This window comes from Mastigoproctus giganteus, chromosome 1, assembly GCF_048544385.1.
Source record: "Mastigoproctus giganteus isolate SK-2022 chromosome 1, ASM4854438v1, whole genome shotgun sequence".
In the NCBI taxonomy this organism is placed as follows: domain Eukaryota; kingdom Metazoa; phylum Arthropoda; class Arachnida; order Uropygi; family Thelyphonidae; genus Mastigoproctus; species Mastigoproctus giganteus.
Window position 1 is genome coordinate 39774589 of NC_143575.1, and position 17821 is coordinate 39792409.

Sequence of the window (17821 nt, forward strand, 5' to 3'; positions counted from 1 at the left end):
ACTACCGTTTGCTTTTCACGTGACTTACTAGCCATGGCAGGTAGCACAGTTGGTGTTATCATCCCACAGCGGGTACAAAAAACCCAAGTTCGAATCCCGTCAATGACGCGAGGAAGTTTTATGGGCCTTTTTCACAAGGTGGCCAAGTTAGTCGGTCTCAGACGAGGACAGCAGGATTTTTCATCCAACAAATTTAGGTTTTTCGTTAAGCTAACAGAAAATCGACTACAGAACACATGCAATTTACAGGTTCTTTTATTCATTTAGACATATTATATGCACCTCAATATGGCTTATGTTGCTGATATGCCTGAAACCCTACAAAAAAAAAAAAAAAAAAACCAAACAAACCTGCTAATATTGTTTGATGCCGTTCGTAAAAGTTGGATTGATGTTATCTGTCAGATAAACTTGTTTTATACCAGTGGCTCCCCAACTTTCGAACATGCATATCGATAAAATTAGAACTATAATTTTGGGCATCTATAAAATTTAAATCATCAGGTCCTTGGACCACCATCAGTTGGAAACAAGTGGCGTATACGCATTCTATATTTAGCATTACATTCAGCCTCACAGCAAGTTAAATAAATCAGCATTTCTTTTTGAGCCACAGTCCTTTTTAACTTCTTAAATTTTGAATTACAGTAAGTTTAAATAATACAATTTCTTTTTACACGGATCTCTCACATCCAGATGTACTAAAATTGTCCACTACTATGCTTCTGGATGTTTAATCTATAGTTGTAATACTGTGAGATTTACTTCATGACTTTAAAAAAAAATTATTTATTTTTTAAAAGATGGAGGTTTTATATTATTTTACTTTTTTATCCATACAATAGAAACTACCCACCTTAATAACAGGAAGTGATATTGTAATTTTTATTTTTTATGCAAGATATATAAGACATAGGGTAAAGATGGTGGGAATGGTTATTGAGAGTGTTAGATTTGCAGATGATATGGCACTGGAGGCAGATTTTGAGGAAGGATTGCAGAAATTGGTAAATAGGATAAAGGAAAGTTGATAGATTTGCGATGAGAATAAATATGGAGAAAACGAAGGTTATGAGAGTGGGAAGAGAAAGGTGTGAGTTAAATATTGAAATAGGAGGAGAGAAAATAGAACAGATGAGTGTAAGTATTTGTAAAGTGAGAAATGAGGTTCGAGAAGGGTGAGAAGAGATGTTTGACTGAAATAATCAGAAGGCGGTAGAGAAATTGGATTGGACATGGTGTTGGGAGAATGAGGTATTGATGAAAGATCTGATGGCGGGAGAGTTGAGGAAAAATGGTTATTGAATTTATGCATGTATTGAGTTTATGCATGGGGACCTGCCTTTGGCAGAGCTCTGGTGATGATGATTTTATTGATATACCTGACGATTGCTGAACTTGAAGAAGTGTATAGAATCATTAATATCTTTCAAATATTTAAAGTTAATTTCTTTTTGATTCTTCTAACTAATACTTATATATGTAACTGACTTGCTATCAAATGAATTGGTTATATAATATTCCATAATAAAAAAAATTGCAGAAACTATAAACGTGACCATGTCCCTAATGCTATCATTTTTTTTTTTTTAATTCAGAATTTTTTAAGATTTCTTGGCCGCTAATGAACAAACTGTTGATATTTAATACATTTACAATATTGATTTACTAGTAAAAAGAATTGATGACTATATATTTTAATTATTTGAGATTATTAAATTGCCATCTATTATACATTATGAAAACCGTTATTGAATATATATTCGTTCACGATATTAACCTCGAGTTTTGCATCATTCTACAAAGATAAATCATATATCACTCGAAAAGTCAAGTCTCAATCTGTAATGAAGCTTGATATTAACCAGAATTTAATGAGTTAATTTTTAAATACGAAATTAAGTAAGTGATGTGTTTGCGCAAATGACTAACTGACATTTGTAAATCACGATATTACAATTTGAGTATTTGATGAAATATAGACAATTTTTTTCCTTCCTCTTTACCTAACTATTCACTGATTGTTTTTTTTTTTTTTTTTTTTTTTTGTCAAGAGAATCAATGAACAAAGTGATATAAATGAGAGATATAAATTAAGAGGCATATCCACTGGGAAGGGAATTTATTTAATCTTTAGAATAACCACTGAACATTAAAATGGAACATTATTTTTGACCTTATATTACTTATCTTTAATTTGGTAATAAAATATTTTTGAAAATTTGACTTTTCTGTAAGGTTATTTGAGAATGTGTGCTGAGAGATGTTACGAATTAATAGTATAGTTTTAAGTTTAGCATTTTAAAAGAATCCATATACACCGTGTTAGGTCAGCTTATATACAGTGTATATATATATATATATTTCCCATTTCGATATGCTAAATAACCCAACCAACATATTTATTTTTTTCAGCGAAAACAGAACCATCATTTTAAGATATTCGCTTCTGACCTTCTGGTATGGTAATGTAAGATGAAGCAAGAACATTATTTTGTCACTAATAGTAAGCAATGTGCATGGAAAATATCTTTTAAAATGAATAGTTCTGTAGACGCATTTTCTACTGTAATCATACAGTGCAGTTTCACTGCAGACTGTTGATGCTCTGCTCTTTGGGCAAATGGAACCAAACGGTACCTTGCACTTTTATTATAAAATTTGATTTTTGCCAAGAATGAGTTCTTCGGACGTTATATTCATCTAGAAAAAACACTTTCTTTCTTCATGTTTATTAAGTCATTTGTGAAATAATAATGAGAAAAAAAAACTCCATCAATTGTACTTGTGTTTCAGACGCTTGAGTAAATTGAAGTTTAGTCCTAAAAAAACAACTTTCTCATACCTAGATCTGTAATTATGAACTGTATATGGTATAATTTTTTATAAGCTGATTTTAATGGATATAAGAATTCAATTATGACTTTTTTTTTTTTTTTTAATATACTGTAATCGATTCTGACCTTAACCACAGGTTTAAGACAATTACGTCTGGCCATTTCAAGCGGACGGGACATTTATCACAATAAATACCAAGTACATAATCGTTTAGGGGTTGAACTTTGTAGGATGGAATGTTATTAGAACAATATAAAACTGGTTTAATAAATTCAAGGAGCCGAAGTAATCTTGAAACCCTAAAAAAAAAAAAAAAACACTTCACATAACTATACGTCATACAAAGAATCAGAAGCCTAGTTTCTGAATAAGGTGGAAGTACAGTATAGCTGTTTGCTATAAGCTACATTTTTTATTTTCAAATAAGTTGCGCAATCTAAAAGCAATTGTTAAAGAATGCCCACAGTAAAATTATAATATGCTTCCTTAAATAATTTTTCATTGGTTAATAAATACTTTATTTATGGAAAACGTTTATATATGTGGTGTTAGGCTTAGTTTATTACAGAAATACTTTTGGTATAAAAGAGCTAGTTGGGAGTCCAAAATTTAGACGTTTCTCTCTCTTTCCTCTCCAGTTTAAGCCATAAATTCGAGCAAGAAGATAGCATTAATCAATGGAATGCAATTCAATGTTTTCTCGGGAAAAACATTTATTCAGCATCTTATACAAAAAAAAAAAAAAAAAAAATTGCACATGATTTGGCCACGTCTTAAACTTTTGGCCACATCTTAAATTACCTAAAATTTTCAAAACTTTTAATCCACCCTACACTATCTAAACATTTAAAGAGTTTTGATTAAACATTTGAAAAATGAAATTACTTACAGTTCATATTAAGTATATTAAACACTGAAAATCTTGTGAGTCTCTTAACATTTTACACTGACCCATAAGATTTATAGTCCTTATTTACCAGCTTTAGTATTTCCTTGTTTTCACTGATTTTCTTCGGGCGCAATCTCCCACATTTTTCCCAGAGTTCTGGTTGTGGTGGAAGTTTTATCATAGCCAATTTTTGTATGGATCCTAACACGGCACAAATAATAAAGACGCTAGCTATAATAGCTGGAACACTTGCCGATTTACGTTGAAGAAGTTCTTGACAAAGGTAGGCTCCTATAACTTGAGAATTCAAAGCGATCGAAACTTTCCCAGCTTGCAGCAAGCGCAATGCCACCATTAACACCACGTTGGTCATCAATCCAGAAATACCATTTAAAATTAAATGCACACCTTCTACTTCACAGTTCCATATTTTTAGATTATCCAGACAGTACATGAGCAAGAAAGCGAACACTAAACCGATAACAGACCACCAGAAACTTATTACAAATGCAGAAACTTGGCGAAGTTTTCTTAGCAATACTAAGGTCACTGATAGGGACATAGAACCCACAACAACTAATAATGTACCTTTAATAAAATCACTGTTGTTATTGTACAAACTAAAGGAGTTAGTATCTCGAGGTAGGAAAGCCGAGCAAATCATAAAACACACACCAATCGCCATTAGCACTAGGTATCCAGCTTCCGGCATACAGTAACTTTCTTTCAGAAAGATCCAACTGATCAAAAGGGTGTACAGAGGCGTGGTGTAAAATACGAGGGAAGCATCTAAAAACGGTAAATATACAAGTCCGTAATAGTAACAAGCAATTGCAATATTTCCAAGTAAAGAGCAAATCAACAATTTTATGTTGATGTTTCGGTTGTACCAGATGCCGAGCTTGCTGTAAATGAGAATTGGCGTGATGAATATTAGACCGCCAAGACATTCAAAGCCTAAAATTTCTAATGAGCCAATGTGGATCATATGACAGATCGCAGACCCTTTCACACTACTCAGCAGGGCACACAGGAGAGCAAGCCCAAGCCCAAAATTTTCCAGGCCCGAATGGAGGTGCAGGTTTGGTGGATCGGGACTTATGAGAAAACGAACGGATTTTTTTTTAGGTTGACCATTGAGAGAATTCTGATCTTCCAAGCAATTGCCATTTCCCACCAATGTAGACTGAACAGGTAAAACAGGCGGTGACTCTTCTGTGTCACTGACTTCATCAGAGCGTCGAGGTGTAGCTGGATGAGAGAATTGAGTAGTTTGCATTTTACCGTTTGGAACAGCTCGCAGTGCACGACTCTTCGTCTTAACTATTCAGTTATTGGAAAGTATTTCCGCTAGTCTCAGTCTGCGCTATTTGCGTGTGATAGAGCTTATTCTAAAGTTTGGGACTTTACCTTGTAAGCTGAACTTTGAAATCTCGTATCACCAAGGGCAAAACTCACTGGTCAAACCGAACTCACCTCCTGATGTACAGACTGGTGTTATCCAGATTCATTATCACATGAGTCACTAACTTATTTAGTAAATGTTATTAGAAGTAAATATACAAATGTACAGTATACTGAAATTGTTTTCGATATTTTTCTCCTTGGTCATTAGCTTCATTTCACAGAAATCTCTAGCTACTAGAAAATCGAACTGGATTGATAATATAGAACTGAATAAAACAGCGGGTTTTAGATATAACAAGCTGAATCATTCAGTTAAGCTGCTATGATTTCGTTTTCCCAAATAGGCACTGCAGATAGAGCTTGTGGTCAGTAGCAGTGTGAGTATGCGATGTGTTGTTATTGGTCAGCAGCTAGAAAAATGCCACATAGCTGCGTACAAGCAAGGAACAAAAAATAGGTTAGCACTATTAAGATATTACACTGCCTAGCCACTGTATTAGAATCACGAGGTTTGGACTATCAGGGGCGTCTGTTTTTTTTTTTTTTTTTTTTTTAAATGGGGAACAAACAAAAAAAATGGGCTAATTTTGGTTATCAGTATTAATATTTAGTTTAATATTTTTTTAATTTAATTTAATATGAAAATCCAACAATCGTTAACATTTTTATTGTATAACTATGATAATATTGTTAAATACCAAAGAAGATACAAAAAAAAAAAAAACACCATAAAAAAGGAGTATGAAATGGAGTATTCTTAAAAACAGATATTTTCAGAAGTCAGTGTGGAGTCAATTTTGGGGAACGCTATTTTAAAGTCGTGGGACCCATAATCCCAAAAATGTCAAGAAATGTACTGCGGGCCGGATACCTCTGAGCTGGTAACAATATTCTGTTATGTAAAATTGGGGAAGTGATGTGTGCAAGAAAACGCAATAAATACTTAACTCGACTAGTGCCCCAATCAGTTCACCAGCAATGAGGAACAGACAGGATCTCATTGACTTCCAAAAGAAAACAGAGCGGGTGAATGCAAACTGAGGAAATAAATTAGATTTTCTAATTTAATCTTAGATAAAAATCACTCTTATAATAACGAATTATTGACAGAAGCATTTTGTAAAGTCTAAGGATCTGTGCCAAATTACTTTTTTGCTGGAACCCTACATACATAGGGGGAAGCACATGCAAGTGGGGATTCTTTTTGTTGATTGTTCTTTATTGCTGATGGGATTCTTCCTTTTGCTCGTATTAAGAACCTGAGGGGGCATAGATTCAAATTGAGGAAAGACAATTGTAGAATAGATGTGCGGAAGTTTGCCTTTAGCCAGCGGATAGTTGATTGCTGGAACAAACTTCCATCCGTTGTGGAAGTTGATAGCCTAAATAAATTTAAGGCTGAGCTGGACAGGCATTTGGAATGAATGAATGGATGGATGGGTGATGAAATGGGAGGGTTTTTTTTTTTGGCTGATGCTGCATAAGTTTGCTTTTTTGCATCGTATGCCTCAACTAATGCTAATTGTTAGTAGCCCACGGTGGTGGTTGTTGTTGTTATTATTTTTGGCGCAAGGGCTGCTCAGGCCATATTGCCCAACCCACGGTTAAAACCAGGCTTAAACTACTATATATTTTTTTTCTTGAAATTTGGTAAGAAATAAAATTGACGTTAAATACATTGCTACCCACACGCTTATATGAGTTTCCGTAGCGTTTATTCCTGCAATTTTGTGATTAGTCCGATAATATCGACAACTATTTACGCTATTCAGAATTCTTAATATGTTTATTCTAGATATTTTTGCTTAAAATATCTCTTCAAATTGCATTCATTTCATTATTCTCGAAACGAAAAGTCAAAAAGTATCCTCTAGCAATAGTTCCACAATGTCCAAACATAATTATTCTATTAGCTGGGAGGTCGGTACTGTGTAGTTTCTACACAGACACTAACAAAATGTAGGAATAGATATGTGAAAAGCAAACGATCTATTTTTAAAACCTTGAGTGTCATAAGACGTGATTAGGCGCATGCCCACTAACAATAGTGGAATGTAAACGTATCGCTATAAGGATTATATATGATTTTGACAATGCTCTAAGTGATATTTAATGCAGTTTTTAAAACGTTTTACCTGTGTGTGGTTAAACGAGGTTTTAAAATAATCCTATTTATTAACATGTAAGATTTTTTTGCATTTAGCACTAATTCATGAATACCTTCTCGTTTCTTGAAAAGGAGCGCAGAGAAATTTAGATTTTTAGGTAGCTAATTTATATAAGTACATAATTTATATAATATATTGAAATATATGACTAATCATAAGGTAACTTGACCAGTCCTTGATAAATATCCAATATAGGTGTTTTTTTTTTTTTTTTAATTCAAGGCACCAACACACTGCTTTTCAGGTACTTGTACAAGATATGATAATTGCATTAAACCAGTTGCGATTGAACATTATATGTTAAAAAAAAAAAGTGCACATGACGTAATGTGCGTTTCCAAGTATATGCTGACGACATAAAATTCTTTAACACAATAACCAATTAAGAGGCGCGAACAGACCTTCAAACGTTGCCTGAAGCGTTTTGTTTTATGGACCATTCAAAATAATTTTGCAGCAGGGGTCAAGCCACAATGTTTTCTGATCCCAGGAAAAATGCACCATTAATTAATTTCATTAATTCTTTTAAAAATGATACACTAATGTTTCTCTTTTAAATAAAATACTTTGCTATTCATGAAATGTTTTTGCACAGTTCAACAAAGACGTCACCAGCATATTATGTCCATAAATCGTTAGTCTATGGTCCGGTTCGCTGGATGAAAAACCCCACTTTCTGGAATAAACAAACTTTGATGACTTGACGTTCGATTATTTCGTCCACGGCGTGAAAAAAAAAGTTATTCTCGTTCGGACTGGACTCAAATTCAGGCTTTGTCCACACAGTGTGGAAGAACAGCGTTAGCAACCACTGCACTACAGCAAGGACAAAAAAAAAAAAAAGGTAAACTGCAGCCCTTATCAACCCACTGCAGGATGGAAGCCTTCTCAACAATTTATGCTAAGGGAAATGGACCATAGTCTGCCACGCTGGTCCAGTGTGGGTTGGCAGATCGACCGTATTCAGCAGTGAGGGGCTTGAACCCGTCTACTCAAGGAGCGCATGCTACTGCATTCCCGCTCCTGACCACTCGGCTACGGAGGACATAGGAATGTCACAACACCATGCAATGTATATATGCTTATCACTGCAATACAATAGTTGTTAATTCGGAAGAAGGAACAACAACCTGCATTACTACGTGCGCACAATGTACATACTAGTACTGAAATCAAGGAACATACAAAACGTGAATACATTTTTGAATACAAATATATCTAGAACCAAATATTTGTAATGTGAAACTAAATCAATGTCTGCCCTCGTAAACCAGTAGCTCCCATACTGAGTGCCCCAACACTTCGATGGCTCGCAACTTCCTTCAAGTGTGCTGCGTGATTAGTGAAAACTCCACTAAGTTCAATAGCAATCTCTCTTTAGGTGTGCTACGAATATAGTATTTAACGACAAGTGTGACAAAAGTTTGGGAACCACTGCCATAAACAAAGTCGCATACAACCTGTTACAACATGCAAATCGGGTAACTAGATTTAAAAAAAAAAAAAAAGAAAAAAAAAAGCATGTTTTGAACTCAAGAATGAAAATTTATACCTTCAGCATTAACAGTCTCATTTTCGGCCAAAGGAACCGATGTTGGTCCTGTACTGCTAATTATGGAGATCACACACGACGGATACAATCCAGGGATACGTTTTCCTGGAAATTCTGTTCCGTATCTGTGCATTAAATAATTTTATTTGCGTTTTTGTGTTCATCTTGGTTCTAATATTTTCTAGGAACGATCACTTGTTAAGACAGATATAATGACATCTCCACATATGTATAATAACAATAGGAATACTTTTGTTTTTGTTTATTAAATTTCATTTCTATAATGTGTCTTATGTTGGTCGGCTCCTGAACGCCAGTCCAACTCCTCCGTAGTACACTGTGATGGATACAGAACTCTGTAAAATAGCCAGAAACGAGTATAGCGCTGTTTGTGTGTGTGTGTGTGTTTAGTTTTGTCTGGTCTCCATACTATAGTAAGCTCCATATAAAGTACTATATTGTGAACATGTTGCGAGATCAATACGAAGATAATGTCGCTGTATTAATCTGAGAATCATTTATGTTTACTAATTGTTTAAGATCAGTAATGTAATGGGGATATGACCGTTTGGGCTATAGTTAGCCTTTTCATAAATGTTTTGATTGCTGTCTGTCTGGTGGATGAGACGGCATAATTTGTAATTTAGTAGCCCACTTTACCCTAGAAAAGTTGTCGAATGGCGGGTTTTACGTTACTCCTGTGTTTAAACAGTGGAATATGGAAAATAATTTCATCACTGATCGACCTGAATTTTGCTATTCGACAACTGTATTCTTTCCCGATTCAATGATAGCAGCAAGTAGTGCTTGGGGGGGGGGGTAATTTAGTCCAAAAAAGGCGTGCTTCAGTATATTCTGACAAGTATCTGAATAGGGTCATGTTACTCCTCTACCACTGTTTATTAAGTAAGGTGTTAAGGAATGTTATCAAGGAAAAATAACGAGAATATTTCTTTGATTACGTGACACCTTAACTGATAATCAGTACTGATGCTTCTACTGAACAGCGGAACACATTGGTCGTCATGTATATGCAGGTAGTAATGCCCAGCACATGGAGTTCAGAGTGACGGGTCCCGTCTCAACTAGTGCAGTATTATTCGGTTTCTAACAGCAGATGGCGTCTGTTTAGTACAAATTGATGTCTATGGAAAAAGTGTTCGTCGACATCTATATGTCTCCAGGGAACTGGGTATCAGTCATGGCTCTGTCCACACCATGCAGGTTTTCCGAATTAATAACTATTTTAACTAAAATAACACAGGAAATAGTTAAGGGTAATAAATTCTTATACTGCATTGACTGTACATGAGACGTAGTTCAGGCTCCAACGCGTTATGATGTGAAGCTAACACATGACTGTGACCAGTTGTAAACCAATAGCTGGTTCTCAAGCGGGTATCTGTCAAGAAATAATCTGCCTTTGACCTGGAAACGCTAGACACTTGCATGGGCTGCTTGTATATAAGCTGCTGTTCAAAGCAATTTCTGTATTATCTAGTAAGTACAAAAATTTAAAAATAAAGAAATAAATAAAAATATTTCTGTTGCGTGTTTTTTTTATTTTTTAGAATTTTATTTATAAAAATATTCAGTTTCGTGCGTTTTTTATGCATTATCCCAGTGGAGATAGTAGTTTGAGGACTACTGCACTAAGGGAACCAACAAGAAACTGCATTAGGAACTGATCGAGCATCCTCCGTTGCAGTCTTGATTTCCATATTTTCGGAGGATCGAGGGAGGGACGAGGAAGAGCAGAAACTCTTCAAATAAAGTACCAGTTATTGGTTAAAAAATCTCGTTTTCATTTGAGACATCCTTGCAGTTTATTTTATAAATATATCCGCCGAAGATGCAATGTTATCTTCTGTATTGATCTGCTTTACATATTAATAGAAAGGAAAATTATCAATACTTATTATCATATGTATTATCAGAATTTTTTAAACTCCGTCTGAGCTTTTAAAGTAGATTAAAATAAAATTTTCTAGAGTAGGCAACACACAGAGTAACGTATAACTGCCATCTGGTGTGAACAAGAAATATTATTCAGTGAAATTGACCTCTGACAAATAATGTTTTAAAACATACTTTTTAAAATTAGATAAATATTGTCATTACAATAAAGTACAGTAAGTGAATTATTACAGAATACAACATTAAATTAAAAATATTTAATTTAAATTTAACGGAAAAAATGTGAATTTCGATTTTCAAAGCTTTTCTGTCAATCAAAAAAAAAAAAAAAAAAAAAAAAGTGAAGTGACTTTTGAAAATGACGTTTTTGTGGATTCGCGGCACCATTTATATTTCTTCTTAAATTGAAACCTAAAAGGAGAAAATTTGCTTCCTAGTCCAGACACGTCATACTAGTCCAATTATTGATTTTTGAGGTGACTCATTATTTCTCGTTATCTAGTGACTCATTTAAAGTTGTGCTTATCTTATGCCAAGGTTAGCTGCAGGACCAACTAATTTCTGTTCTCATCTTAATAGCATAGCCGGATCAGTGAACCGTGTCGAGATCTCCGCTCCCGACTGGCGGAAATCCACTGTGACATGTCGACTAGCCGTCTTTCCAATAACCATGCCACACCGGTTGTACGACAAATAAACGCTCAATTCCTAAAATGCGGCATTTGCTTGGACCGCTACACGAATCCAAAGGTAAGTTGCGTGTTTGTGTATTGTGAAAATGTGTTTTCATATGGATTGATAATAATAAATTGTTATGATAGGGCAGTGACAGCTGATTGAGACAGTGCATTATGAAGAACAATTTTTTAATTGGTTATTTATTGTCTCAGCTCAAAAATCATAAAATATTATATTACAAGTTGTTATAAAAAATAAGGTAGATATAAACAATATAATTGGTAAAAAATATTACAAATCTATGGAAATAAAGTTGTGTGTTTTTTTTTTTTTTAGTTAAAAGCTGTTTAAACTGCAGCTGAAATAATTTTAGATATTTTTTAATTGTACGACTTGATGATCTAATTCTAAGGTACGGTAAAGTATTCATCGTTTTGTTTTTTTATTAGTTTTCTTTTATAATTTTATTATCTTATAATAAAACATTATTTTTTGTTTCATTAGAAGAAGTTTTTATTAATTTTAATGAATAACATTACAAAATACATTCAGTTTATCATTTCTTATAATTTGAACGAAGACCCACACTGGCTTTCTTTCAGGTACTAATTGCTGTTTTAAATATGGGTTTATCATTCCTTTTCATCTCATGGTCCATGAGTTTAATAGGATATTGCAGATAAATATGATTAAAGATCAGATCAGATCAAATCAAATCAATCACATTATTTGAATATTATTAGACTTCTCCCCGCAAGATGGCGGCTGTGATTTGCTTCTTATGAGAAATATGGTACAGTAATACGTTTCAGAATAAATTTCTGAAATGCATGACTGAGCGGTCCAGTCTAGTTTTTTCCTTCTTTCTTTCTTTACTTTTTTTTTTTTTTTGTCGAATTTGTTACTAAAAGTACATCTTACTAATTCAGAACGTGTTAGCGTTAAATGAACTTGTGCGTACTTCCTCATCTCATGTTTCCAGTGCTTCAGAAATATCTGCGTTTAAGAAATTTATTCTTACTGCGCATTTTCACCTAAAAATTCTGTCCAAAAATATAATTACAGTAGAGGATAAAAAAAAAAAAAAAATTACAACACCTAATGAAACTTAGCAAATTTTTATTTAAATTATTTTTTCAAAAGCGAGAAATAGTTCCGATAATTAAGCTGGATACTTCTGTGTATCCAGCTTCTGTGTATACATTTGTGTATCCAGCTGTGTATACTTCTGTGTTTCACTGTATTGAAAATATATGCACAATTTCGTGCGCTTCTAAAATATTTTTCTCCTACAAAAAGTGTCATGTGTCCATGTATATCACTCGAATAAATTAAGGGTAGCGGTCTTTCGAAATGAGGTCACTTCTTGTTTGCTAGCAGAGAAAAAAAAAATCAAAAATAAACTTCGTTACAGACGACGCCTTAATTATATTACATCGTTCCCTGTTTATTAATATGTAGCATAATATTAATGAGAAAGTTACCCTAAATATCATCTATTCATATTAATGTTATGCACATCAGCGTCCTCGCACATTCTATCCTTTGAGGCGGTAAAATGTTACAAAATCTATCATATGCTTTGTGGATAGGTGTTATTAATAAGATTCTGTTGTACTGGGTTTTAAATTAATAAACCTCTTTTCGTGCATTATAATCATGATCACCTAAAATTGGGTGGAGGTGCAGTCCTGCATAATTCAGAAGTTTAACAGGGAGTATCATCACTCCTGACAACGAGCCTTCATGCCCTTTACAATTCCAATGACACGAACTTTCTGTAATACGTCCCACTCCTCTACCAGAATGGGCAATTCTGAGTGGAGACCAGGTGCAGTCCAATTCGAACTCAGTCGGATTGATGTTCGGATATCTGGGCCACGCCATCCCAGCCCTCCGTGACCGAAAAGAGATTTCGCCATTGGTTCGATTCCCATCGAAGGTTGGAGGCATTTGTAAAGTCCTCTTCAGTGGGGACTGCGGTTAATCGATCTCAGGTGGAGTGAGTAGGGTTTTCCCGGTTTGTTATTCCAGATTTTTCGGCCTGTGGATACACACTGGTGCAGACATAATACATAATGGCGCAATATGGTCTGTTGCTGAAGCCCCTAAAACCTCAAACTCCATCTGAAGAATACGCCTTAAAGGATTCATCTAGTAGCCGATCCTATATAAAAGAGCATTGTCATCCCTTAAAACAATTCGGGACTTACGGCACTTATAAAAGCTTCACATAAGGTTCAAGGAAAGGCCCTATATCTTTTGATCAGTCTTGATGCCTTCCTCAAAACTGTAAAGATCGGCGAAATAGTTTCTCATAATGCCTTTCCAGATCACCAAATAATGGTATCGTTTTCCTGCTTTTAGAGAGAGGGGAACACGTGTATAATGTGTTTCAAGATTGAATCTCAACCCTTTTGTGTGGGGATGGGAGGAAACATACTGCGAGCCATCTTTCATAGAGTCGCGTTTTCCTGAAGTTTTTTGTATTTATCCTTGAAATTGTTGTTCGTCTGCCAACTGAGAGTAGAAGAGAGAGATTTCCTGTCACTGTTTGACGTCCAGCTATTAGGGAAATCGCATAGACATTAATGATCCTGGGATGTCAGACTCTTCTTGTTGTTATATGTACATCCAGTACGAACTTTGGGACTTCAGACGTAGTAAAGTTAATAGCCTCTCAATTTTCATCTAAAATCAATTGATCTAACTGCTAAAAGAGAAGCTGCTATAAAAAAAACATAAATAAATAAATAAATAAAGTTTTAAACGCCATTTGTTGTTTATCACTTTTTTGATTGTCACGGATATGTTATTACAATATTAATTCCTAATCAAAATGTATGTAGTATATTTACCTTTAAGTAAAATCCTTTATTTTATTATTAAACGTATTGCTTACAATTCAACTTCGTGTAGAGGTTTTCTATCACCCAGAAGTATATGTTTAAACTCGTGCACCGTTGAAAACGATACACGCAAAAGTAAGAAAAACGTGCTTCACGCAATTACCGCTGATGTAGAGTGAGCGCTGGAAGTTAATGGCGTCGGTACTCCAAAATAAAACTGGGAGAGTGTATCCTTTGGTGTCCAATTCTGATCAGTCGTTCAATCAGCACAAGAAATGCCCCATGTAATCAGACCCTCAAACAATACATTTGCATTGCCAAATGTATTTTAACAAGTCGTTATTTCAGTTTTTTTTTTTTTTTTGAGACCCCCAAGCACGAGAGGTATTAGAACCTATAGGACTTAGTACCGTGCATGGGTTTAAAGTTGAGAAGATAAAAGAATATACCTATTAGCATTAGACTTGAACTTTCAGGAAAACGTATGAAGGGAGGTTGTTCCAGAAAACGGAAGTTGAAGAAATAAATGAGGAAGAAGAAAAGTTGGTTCTGTGAGTTTGAAGTTGGACAGTAAAAGGATTGAATGGTTGCGGCACATGTTCGGATTGCTTTGGAAGAGAGCGGAAATTATAGAAGCCAATTCAGAAGAACAGTGCCCATGGAAGTATCTGTAGAAAAAGCATTTCAGCAGAAACAGAACATTTATTACGTGGAGAGACTCTGTTAGAGATGAGTCATTAATTAACCTAATTGCCCTCTTTTGAATGGAATCTAGAAGCCTGAGAGAGACTTTGAGGGCACCGCCCCAGATGTGGGACCTATGTAAAATTCGCCCTACCATGGAATATGATTTGTACAGACTGAACAGTGTTTGGAAAAAAATGTAACGCCGAGAGCGAAAGAGAAAACCCAGTTTTTTAGATGAAGAGGAAGCAATATTTGTAATGTGCTTAATGGCAAGAGAGATTAGAAGTCGGTAATTCCCAATAGAGATACAGGATCTTGCCTAGAAATCAGTGTCATCGAAGATAAGTATAGGAGCAGAAGAATACTTTTTTGCGAAATAAAAGACAAGACTGAGTTTTTGAAGGATTGAAAACAACTACGTTATCTTTGCCTAAGTTATCAAGCTGTTTGAGCAGGGCAAGGTTTCTCAAACTGGAAGATGGAATGCAATGTGCTATCGTCAGCAAAACTACAGAACACTACAACGATACATATATATCGTTGTAGTGTTTTGTATATCATTCCTTCGCAGTTCGCGCCCTATGGCATTATCATCTGGGAATGATCTATCGTGGTCCAGGTGAAAGACGCTCCCGAAGGGCGCCTCCGTAGCCAGGTGGGCAGGAGCAGCAGTGCGTAGCACACGTTTCTTGATCAGACCGGGGTTTGAGCCCGTAACCACCAAATACGGAGGATGCGGAAAGGTCAGGGAATGACCACCGCATATCCCCGGAGCAATATGGTCTTAGTTGCTAATGCTTTAAAAACCAAACAACAGTTCCCGAAGAGAGAAGGCAGAATGCATTTGGTACCCATTGTTTAGTGCAGTTTTCTTCACTAAACAATCTCTACCACACCGGCCGGACTCGTTTTTCTCGTTTGCTGGTTTTTGTCTCATAATATCCATTGATCATAGACTCAGATCATTGTTTGCGTCGATATACAGGTGAACTCCACTCCAGCCCACAGCGATCATAATGCATCTTGAGAGATCGCTTGCTTTTCCCATGGTGCACTTTTAATGATTTCATCGAGGCTGCAGGTGGTGCAGTTTATAGGTCTTTCCTGCTATGTTATTTGACACGTCATCTTTTCTCCGTGAAGTATATTAATGCAGAGGTCATTCTCAGTCACCTGACTAGTTACAACTGGAATGACCTGCAAGAAAAGCCAGTAGACGAAGCTTTAGAAATGATCACTAAAAAGCTATACCAAACAGCATTGGAAGGAGCAGCAAAAGAAATCAAAATATCTGAGAGAACAAAAGAATGGTTTAACCCACAACTGAAAGAAAGTTTCCTCAGGAAGCAAAAACTGTATAGAAAATGGCAAAGAACGGGTCATCCTGCCGATCACATTCGTTATAAGAAAGAAAGAGCACATTTCATCAAAGCAAAACGACAGGCACACTGCAGTGTCATTCATAACAAACTAAAACGAGCAAAAAGAATTACTAGCAATAGAAATAGCACAGAGAATATGACAGAATGCATTTTCAAGGAATGGGCTAATAACACTTTTAGTAACCTGCATGGACTGAATCAAATTGAGAACACTGATAATGGTAACAAAATTTTGGAATTCCTGAAAGATTTAAACAAGCGAAACTATTCGGCAAGAGAGGAACCAACAAGACCTCCATTGAGTGAAATACAAATCACCAAAGAGAGCGTAATGAAAGCAATCAACGATCTGCCCAATAAGGCCACTGTTGGACCAGACAAATTTCCAATGTTCATCCTTAAAATAAGTAGCCCATTTATAATAGATCTATTACTGCACATCTATCAGAAAATCATCAGGTCAGGAGCTTTCCCGCAAGCTTGGAAAAATTACATTGTAACCCCAATACCAAAGATTAAACACCCAAAATTGGCTAAGGATTACAGACCAATTTCTGTTAGTTGCACCCTACAGAAGGTATTCGAAAAAGCGCTTCTTCCCACCATCAATCAACACTGCTTCAGCCATAGACCACCACATTTGCACTCAGTTATTTCGGGTAGATCAACAATAACAAACTTACTGGAAACCCTTTTTCGCGTGCAGAAAGCACTAAATGAGAAAAAGCAAATTGATATTATTTTTTTGGATATCTCCGCAGCCTACGACAACGTCTCAATTCCAGCGCTCATTGCGATTTTGAAGAATTATTTTAATGTAAGAGGAAATCTGTTAACTATAATAACCAGCCTGCTAGAACATAGGAAACTTATTGTTAAGCACCAAAAGCTACAATCTTGCTTTACCATCTCGCAAGGAGTGCCTCAAGGGGGAGTTCTTTCGGCTACTCTCTTCGCGGCCGTCCTGGAGCCGTTTCTTGCACGGTACTACAATTTTATAACATATGCTGACGATGTAAAATTCTTCATCACTTCCAAAGACCATGAATCAGCAGAAAGTATTTGCCAGATGGCAAATAGCACAATCCGAGAATTTGAGAGCTACCTGGATTGCATCGGGCTCCGTATTAATGCACAGAAGTCTGCCCAAATGACCATAAGTTACAAGCAGAATAAAAATGACATCTCAATCTCTGTGAACGGGTCTAGTGTGGAAAAAGTGCACTCTCACCTGGACCTGGGTCTTAAGTGGGATGACAGACTCACCTTTGCTCAACACTTCGCCCATATGAAGACAAAAATATTCGCCGCTTTATGGGCTACTAGGCAGGAACTGGTAGGAATTAGGGATCCTCAGCTAGCGACCAAGTACATTTTAATGTGTGTCCTGCCAATTGCAATGTATGCCTCGCAAATCTGGTCTTCAGCTCCAGATTCACATTATAAGTCCGTCC

General features: G+C 35.6%; 1 protein-coding gene across 2 annotated transcripts in view; it reads left to right on the forward strand.

Moving 5' to 3' along the window:
- The window catches only part of LOC150090726 (tripartite motif-containing protein 2-like), a 158611-nt gene that overhangs the window by 58242 nt on the left and 82548 nt on the right, over positions 1–17821 (forward strand). For both annotated transcript variants that reach the window (XM_090372350.1, XM_090372356.1), the window contains one exon: positions 11351–11521. In XM_090372350.1, coding sequence (XP_090228476.1) covers positions 11351–11521 — 171 coding nt within the window. The remainder of the gene's footprint in view (positions 1–11350; positions 11522–17821) is intronic.